The 9,590-nt window shown below is 40.8% G+C and overlaps 1 protein-coding gene across 1 annotated transcript; it reads left to right on the top strand.

Annotated features, from left to right (window-relative positions):
- On the top strand, window positions 1-576 carry LOC148191009 (uncharacterized). Its single transcript, XM_088101250.1, has one exon. The coding sequence runs from the start codon at window positions 1-3 to the stop codon at window positions 574-576; it is 576 nt and encodes a 191-aa protein (XP_087957376.1).
- The last annotated feature ends 9,014 nt before the right edge of the window (window positions 577-9,590 follow it).

Genomic DNA, 9,590 nt, shown 5'->3' with positions numbered 1-9,590 from the left:
ATGGTTCGACCACCTTCCCCCCAACCACACGTTTCTCCCTCAAATTCCAATGCCCCTGACGGGTTCCGCAGACCACACATGAAGCTCGAAGTTCCCAGGTTCGATGGAACCGACCCCATTGGCTGGATCTTTAAAATTTCCCAATTCTTCGACTACCACAATACACCGGAACAGGAACGTCTTCAAGTCGCCTCCTTCTATATGGACGGACCAGCCCTAAGTTGGTACCAGTGGATGTACCGGAACAACCAGATTCAGACATGGTTTGGGTTCCTTCGCGCCTTGGAAACTCGTTTCGCTCCGTCACTCTATGATGAACCTTCTGGTGCTTTATTCAAACTCACACAGAAAGGGACAGTTCAACAATATCTCACAGAGTTTGAACGCCTCACAAATCGAATAGAGGGTTTACCTGCCACATTTGCCCTGAACTGCTTCATCTCCGGATTGACACCAGAAATCCGCCGCGAGGTTCAGGCCATCCGTCCCGCATCTCTGGATCACGCGACCCAGCTTGCTAAGCTGCAAGAAGACAAAATCGAGGAACGTCGCCGTTCTTTCCGCCCCAAAACTTAGATTCCGGCAACTAATTTCAATACTGCGTTACCAACCGCCACTGCGTCCCCGGCACTTCTACCAGCACCCCAACCCCGCATCAACTTTCGCCGCCTCGGCCCAGAAGACATGGCCGCTCGTCGGGAAAAGGGTCTTTGCTATAACTGCGACGAGATCTTCACACCATCCCACCGTTGCAAAGGGAAATTTTTTCTCTTCACTACCGAAGACCCTATTGCCGATGATTTTACCCCGGACCCTACAATGGTTCTGGATCCACCTTCTCCTACGGCCGTTGCTGACGGAAACCATTCTCAGGTCAGCCTCCATGCTTTCACTGGCGGTGTTGGTTCATCCACCATACGTCTCCAAGGGCAAATCGGCAACAACCCTGTTTCTATTCTCGTCGACGGTGGTAGCGACCACAATTTTATTCAAGACCGGGTAGCCAAATTCCTAGATCTCCCTTTAATCCCATACAACCCCTTGACCGTTATGGTTGGGAGCGGCAATCTCTTACGATGTGATCGTCTTTGCCCTGAGGTCGAACTAAAAATTCAGGAGCACACTCTCCATGTTAATTTCTAGGTTTAATGTCTCGGTAGGTCCCTATTTTCGGCGTGAATTTCAAATAGGTCCCTTTTCTTTTCGGCGTCTCAATTGGGTTCTTTTTTTGTGTAAAATTGGAGCAATTAGGGGTCTGCCGTCAAATTAGACAAACGGCCGTTTAAGTTTGCCTACGTGTTATTAAAAATGATTTTGAATTAATTTTTGTATTAAAAAATGGATTTGTTCTTCAAGGGCAAAAAAGGCAAACTGGGGCAAACCCTTTTCTTCTTTTCCTCTTCGATTGGAAGCGCGGTTCTTCTTTTCTTCTTCGATTGGAAGCGCGGAGGGGAAATCCCTTCCGAATGAAGAACTTACAAGAGGTCACGATGCTATTCGCTATCAGGACCGCTGGCGACGACGCCGGTCACCACCAGGGCTTCTCCCAGCGCCCCGCTTCACTTCGGGCAAAGCACTCCTGCACCAGCGTCCACAACCGTCGCGACCCCTCGAGATCTTCAGTCAGGCGACCGTTGCGCGACCACGCTCCGTCAAGCTAGGACAGCCATCGGCGATGACGGTCACCATAGGAGGAAGATTTACCAGCGTCAACGCGACCTTCTCCTTCTTCGCTCTTCTCCGACAACCTAACTTCACCGTGCTTCTCACTGCTCCTGTTTTTTGACTGTTGGAGACATGAAGAGAAACTCAAAATTTGTTTTGTTTGTGCCCGAGTGGTTCTTGATGGTTCCTAGTGAATACAGGTGAGTAGTGTGAGGGGTGGAGAGTAGTGTGAGAAGTGTATGATAGATGATGAAGGCGTTGAGGTGGTTACGGATGAGAGGAGTCAAAGGTTGGAGTTTGTATGGTTGCAGTAGGCAGAGACTGGGAAAAAAATCTCTACATAATTGAGCTCAACCGTAATTGCAAACTAACTTTTAAGTGCCTTACTTGAGCTGGCATAATCCAAGAATAAACGAAGCAAACAAACAGAGGGCCAGTGAGAATGTGAACAGAAGTTAGACATTCTATTCCAACAACAATGCCACTTAGTGGTAACCAATGCTTGACCAAAAACGACAATATTAAAGGTTGTATTGAAGTTGAGCAGTTAGAGTGTTGATTCCAGATTGACCTGAAAATGGGTACAAGTAATTTCTACCCAAAAATCATTACATAAATCAAGGTAATTTCCTCTCTGAAACAATCATTACAAAACTCTAACACAAAGCTACCACAATCCTCTCTTATTTAGGTAATTTCCTAATCTAAACCGAACAAATCTAACCCAGAACTACATAAATCAAGGTAAATCAACAAAATCCAGTGTCGGCAGCAGACACTAGTTTCACAAACATCTGAGCCTTTTTCTTCTTGTCACCCATTCTTTACTCTTGAAAGTGATATCACTATCTATCACAAACGCAAGATCTGTAATGGAGGTGTTGTGAGACGCAAATCTGTGTGGTAGATGTTCGATTCGTCGCGCTGCTGCAGGTGCTTAAGGCTGCTCCTTCCACTGTTTGTCGTGGCTAACGCCGGTGAGGTGCGATTGGAGGTTATCAGAGGAATGGCAAAGAGAAGATGATATGAAGAGGATTATATGAAAAGGGTTTGCCCCAGTTTGACTTTTTTGCCCTTGAAGAACAAATCCATTTTTTAATACAAAAATTAATTCAAAATCATTTTTAATAACACGTAGGCAAACTTAAACGGCCGTTTGTCTAATTTGACGGCAGACCCCTAATTGCTCCAATTTTACACAAAAAAGAACCCAATTGAGACGCCGAAAAGAAAAGGGACCTATTTGAAATTCATGCCGAAAATAGGGACCTACCGAGACATTAAACCTAATTTCTACATCCTTCCTTTGAGAGGTGCCGATATTGTTTTGGGCGCGCCATGGCTCAAATCTATTGGGCCTGTTCTCATGGATTATAACCACCTTACCATCTCATTTACCCACCAAGGCCAACCCATCATATTAAGGGGGATTAACCATAGTCACACCGACCCACTCTCTAGCCCACAACTCAAACGGTGCATCTGATGGACAAATTTATGAACACCAAAATATGATGTCACAAACTTGTTTTTCAATCGGCAAGTATGACCGAATCGTTCAAGTAATAAACTTGGTAAGACCAAGTATCGTTCTTCCCAAAGGACTCACGGCCTAGTTTAGTTGTCTGGTTTATTGATTAGCTAAGACTTAAAGACGAAATATTTGGATTTTATATGCAAAAGACGAAAATTAAATATGTATGCATGAAGTTTTGATCAATGGCAAAAGCAAAAGATAAACACTTTCACTGAAATATATGTATGAATATGTTGTTGGGGTTCAATTTCATCTTATCCACTCTCATATATTTTAGGAATTCAACATTCAAATCATCAATGTTAATGCAAAGTACCTTTCAAGAAGGCTTCTCCCTAATCACGAGTTCATACAATTCCTAGCATTCCTAATGATCAGTTCATAAGTGCAGGAGCTTAACGACAACCAATATGATATTGGGAGAAATTCCCCGGATCTAGACTTCCCCGTACGCGCCCGTATCGACAAAACCAATAATCATGCATCGAATGAGTTAAACAATGCAAGCATTACACAAAGAGGAAAAACCCTAACTAATGATGAAAGAAAGCATAGATCTTAAATAAAAGATGTAAAAACAAATTCCATATATGAGAGCTTCAAAAGATTACATTGATTCCCCAACAAACATACAGAGTTTAGTTCACCATATTCATGGTGAACCTAGATGAATAACAATGAAAGAATGAAAGATAAAACCCTAAAAAGGTGAAGAGGAAGCCTCAGCATCCAATATCCTCCTTTAAAGGGGTGGAAGAGAGAGTGTTTACTTCGTTCCAGCCAAAGATACCTAACCCAAGGAAACCCTAAAGCTTATATATTATTCGTAAATTACAGAAAATTAGGTCCAAGCCCATAAAAGTGCCACTCAGCGGTAAAGTACCGCTCAGCGGTAAGTGCGTGAGACGTTTCTTCCCCTCAGCGGTCATTTTGCCCCTCAGCGGATCTCCCGTAAGCTCTTGAGTGTCGCTCAGCGGTAAACTGCCGCTGAGCGGTGACTTCGGCTTCTCCTTTTGCACTTTTTGATGTCTTTTTTGATTCCATCTCTCTCCTTCTTCACTTCTTTCACCAAATTCACCTTAAAACCTGCACAAAAACACTGAAATCAAGCATAAACCTGTCTAGCTCTCTTATTTCTAAAAATATGAAGAAAAGCATGATTTCAAGCTAGTTTCTAAGTGTAAAGGTTGCTTTTAGTGTCAATTTTAATCATGAAAATAACAGTTTTTCAACTGTTATCACAACCCCAAACTTAGAACTTTGCTTGTCCTCAAGCAAACAAGATGTAACTCAATCTCCAACCAATTCATATGATGGTTCACTCATTAAAAAAATCCTCTTTTTAGATAAGTAAAAACTTCAATCAAACTTATGACCAAGAGTTCAATCAAGATGTGCACATGCTTTAGTGTTTCACAAAGTCAGTTAATACCCAACAAACGCTCTTTTTCATGAATGACCAATCAATTAAGCATGGATATTCATGTGCTAATGAAATATTTCCTCACTAGGTAAAGTATTTCACTCAACACACAAGTGTATAAAAGGTGATCACTCATTCACTCTACTATCACAATGTCACATGAATCAACTTTGCCTTTCATTTTACCACAATCAAAAACATTCACAAGCATGCATCATCACAAGGACTTTTCAATGGCTTATAATGTGGCTGGGCTAACAAGAAAATTGGTTTTTCTGGATCGCAAAATCCTTGAATTAAGAGAATCATAACACACAATTATTCTTATTTTTCCCAACTTGCCTTTGCATTTGCATTGAGCTTTACTTCTTTTTCTTTTCTTTTCTTTTTCTTTGCCTATACTTCCTTTTTGGCTCTTAGCTCAATGCTTTTCCTTTTTCATGTTTTCCCAACAACCCCAAACTTGAACATTTAACAATACAACACAGATCTTCTACTTAACTCAAGGTAAAGATTTTCAATCAAGGGTTTCAGTGTATGTTCAAGGCTAAGGGTTCAAAGGATAGAACAATAAGTGTTCTCTTTTAGTGGGCTAACTTTATGAATTTGGCCAATAAAAAGGGTTCCAACAAACGGCCTTGATCATATGATGCAAAACAAGCAATTGATTCAATCATAGAAAACCTGGGCAAAGTCATTCATGCTTCCAGAGTAATAGCATTCAAACATAACAACTCTGGAGCTCAAAACCTCACATATAAGCTCATTCACATTTGACATACACATCCTGCTTAATTTCACAATCACAATCATAATATCATGCATTTGTTCACAAAGTTTGTGAATCACCTGTATAAGCATTTTAATGTGCACATCATCTCAACATCAATCAATCAATAAGCATCATTCAGTATTACTTATCACAAAATCACAGTTAATAGCAAACCATCATAACAAACCAGGTGTTCAATAGAGTACATCAAACCCTAATCTAAAAACAAAAACAAATAAGTTCAGAAAACTTAAACCACAAAAGCATAATCATATGATAGCATTTATCAGTAAATGCTATCTCAGCTCCTCATCAGTCTGAGCTGTCCTCTGTATCTTCTTCTTCTTCCTCATCTTCATCATCTTCAAATGCATCATCATCATCAGCTTCATCTTCTTCCATCTCTCTAGCTGAAGCTTCAGCTGCTCCAACTCCTCCTCCATGCACTGGTTCCTCTGGCCAAGCTACCACATTATGGAATTCATCCATAGTCCACCTGTGGGTTGGAGGTGTATCATACATCCCCACAATCATCTCAGCAGTGGCCACCTGCCCTCTGTGAATGGACTGCAACTGAGCACCTATAAGAGACATATACATGTCCCTCATCTGGAATGGTTCTGCTTCATGTGTCTCAGCAGATGTCTGGCTCTGTGCTGGCCCTCTCTCTCTACGAGCACGGCGTGGTGGAACTGGCTGAGCTGCTTCCTCACCTCCATAGTATTGTCTGTAATAAGCCTCATCATTAGCTTTTCTTGGCCTCTCAAATGGTGGAGCAGAAGTGTCCACCCCAGCTATCTTGCAAAGGTGCGTGATCAAAGAGGGATGTCCTAGTGGTGCTTTGTTGTTTGAGGTATTGGCACACACACTAATCTCATCAGCTATCACCTGCCCAATATTAACATTTAAGTTTCTGATAGCACAGTAGATGAATAGTGCCCTGTTGAGAGTAATATCTGACACATGTGAACATGGCTGAATGTTGGCATGAGAAAACGCCATCCAATACTTTGCAAGAGGAGTCAAATCCGTCCTCCTAATGTTAACCACTGAGCCAGATCTATTCCTTTGGAAGTGTCCTCCAGGTATGCATAGTACTCTGTCCACATCCTCATAATCAGCACCTTCTTCCATGCAAAGAGCAAACTGTCACTGCTCACCAGCCCATACAGTGTCCAGGAAGTTATTAATAGAATCAGGATCATACCTGATAGCATGGCCTCTGACATAGCCCAAATAATTCTCAGCTGGATAATCACCAATCTTCTTAGCATTGGTGTAAAATTCCTTTACCACAGCTATGTTGGCAGGTGCAGGATAAGTGGCTAGCTGATGGACAAATTTATGAACACCAAAATATGATGTCACAAACTTGTTTTTCAATCGGCAAGTGTGACCGAATCGTTCAAGTAATAAACTTGGTAAGACCAAGTATCGTTCTTCCCAAAGGACTCACGGCCTAGTTTAGTTGTGTGGTTGTTTGATTAGCTAAGACTTAAAGACGAAATATTTGGATTGTTTATATGCAAAAGACGAAAATTAAATATGTATGCATGAAGTTTTGATCAATGGCAAAAAAACAAAAGATAAACACTTTCAATGAAATATATGTATGAATATGTTGTTGGGGGTCAATTTCATCTTATCCACTCTCATATATTTTAGGAATTCAACATTCAAATCATCATTGTTAATGCCACTCTCTAAAGTACCTTTCAAGAAGGCTTCTCCCTAATCACGAGTTCATACAATTCCTAGCATTCCTAATGATCAGTTCATAAGTACAGGAGCTTAACGACAACCAATATAATATTGGGAGAAATTCCCCGGATCTAGACTTCCCCGTACGCGCCCGTATCGACAAAACCAATAATCATGCATCGAATGAGTTAAACAATGCAAGCATTAAGCAAAGAGGAAAAACCCTAACTAATGATGAAAGAAAGCATAAGTCTTAATTAAAAGATGTAAAAACAGATTCCATATATGAGAGCTTCAAAAGATTACATTGATTCCCCAACAAACATACAGAGTTTAGTTCACCATATTCATGGTGAACCTAGATGAATTACAATGAAAGAATGAAAGATAAAACCCTAAAAAGGTGAAGAGGAAGCCTCAGCATCCAAGATCCTCCTTCAAAGGGGTGGAAGAGAGAGTGTTTGCTTCGTTCCAGCCAAAGATACAAACCCTAGGAAACCCTAAAGCTTATATATTATTCGTAAATTACAGAAAATTAGGTCCAAGCCCATTAAAGTGCCGCTCAGCGGTAAGTGCGTGTCACGTTTCTTCCCCTCAGCGGCCATTTTGCCCCTCAGCGGTCCTCCCGTGAGCTCCTGAGTGCCGCTCAGCGGTAAACTGCCGTTGAGTGGTGACTTCGGCTTCTCCTTTTGCACTTTTTGATGTCTTTTCTGATTCCATATCTCTCCTTCTTCACTTCTTTCACCAAATTCACCTTAAAACCTGCACAAAAACACTGAAATCAAGCATAAACCTGTCCAGCTCTCTTATTTCTGAAAATATGAAGAAAAGCATGATTTCAAGCTAGTTTCTAAGTATAAAGGTTGCTTTTAGTATCAATTTTAAGCATGAAAATAACAGTTTTTCAACTGTTATCACAACCCCTAACTTAGAACTTTGCTTGTCCTCAAGCAAACAAGATGTAACTCCATCTTCAACCAATTCATATGATGGTTCACTTCATTCAAAAATCTTCTTTTCAAGATAAGTAAAAACATCAATCAAACTTATGATCAAGATTTCAATCAGGATGTGCACATGCTTTAGTGTTTCACAAAATCTGTTAATACCCAACAAATGCTCTTTTTCATGAATGACCAATCAATTAAGCATGGATGTTCATGTGCTAATGGAATATTGCCTTTGCATTGAGCTTTGCTTCTTATTCTATTCTTTTCTTTTTCTTTGCATATTCTTACTTTTTAGCTCTTAGCTCAATGCTTTTCCTTTTTCATGTTTTCCCAACAACCCCAAACTTGAACATTTAACAATATCACACAAGATCTTCTACTTAACTCAAGGTAAAGATTTTCAATCAAGGGTTTCAGTGTATGTTCAAGGCTAAGGGTTCAAAAGGAGAGAACACAAAGTGTTCTCTTTTAGTGGGCTAATTTTACGAATTTGGCCAATAAAAAAAAAGTTTCCAACAAACGGCCTTGATCATATGATGCAGAACAAGCAATTGATTCAATCATAGAAAACCTGGGCAAAATCATTCATGCTTTCAAAGTAATAGCATGCAACAATAACAACTCTGGAGCTCAAAACCTCACATATAAGCTCATTCACATTTGACATACACATCCTGCTTAATTTCACAATCACAATCATGATATCCTGCATTTGTTCACAAAGCTTGTGCATCACCTGTATAAGCAATTTAATGTGCACATCATCTCAACATCAATTAATCATAAGCATCATTCAGCATTACTTATCACACAACCACAGTTAATAGCAAACCATCATAACAAAATAGGTGTTCAATAGAGTACATCAAACCCTAATCTAAAAACAAAAACAAATAAGTTCAGAAGACTTAAACCACAAAAGCATAATCATATGATAGCATTTGTCAGTAAATGCTATCTCAACTCCTCATCAGTCTGAGCTATCCTCTGTATCTTCCTCTTCCTCCTCATCTTCATCATCTTCAAATGCATCATCATCATCAGCTTCATCTTCTTCCATCTCTCTAGCTGAAGCTTCAGCTGCTCCAGCTCGTCCTCCATGCACTGGTTCCTCTGGCCAAGCTACCACATTATGGAATTCATTCATAGTCCACCTGTGGGCTGAAGGTGTATCATACATCCCCACAATCATCTCAGCAGTAGCCACCTGTCCTCTGTGAATGGACTGCAACTGAGCACCTATAAGAGACATATACATGTCCCTCATCTGGAATGGTTCTGCTTCATGTGTATCACCAGATGTCTGGCTCTGTGCTGGCCCTCTCTCTCTACGAGCCCGGCGTGGTGGAACTGGCTGAGCTGCATCCTCACCTCCATAGTACTGTTTGTAATAGGCCTCATCAATAGCTTTTCTTGGCCTCTCAAATGGTGGAGCAGAAGTGTCCACCCCAGCTATCTTGCAAAGGTGCGTGATCAAAGAAAGATGTCCTAATGGTGCTTTGTTGTTTGAAGTATTGACGCACACACTAATCTCATCAGCTA

The sequence above is a fragment of the Vigna umbellata genome, chromosome 11 (genome assembly GCF_029865625.1).
Source record: "Vigna umbellata cultivar VRB3 chromosome 11, Vumbellata_1.0, whole genome shotgun sequence".
NCBI lineage: Eukaryota > Viridiplantae > Streptophyta > Magnoliopsida > Fabales > Fabaceae > Vigna > Vigna umbellata.
This window is presented reverse-complemented; position numbering and strand designations above follow the sequence as displayed.

What these genes read in the sequence shown, in the direction of transcription:
- LOC148191009 (XM_088101250.1), top strand. Translation starts at nt 1, where the DNA reads ATGGTTCGACCACCTTCCCCCCAACCACACGTTTCTCCCTCAAATTCC.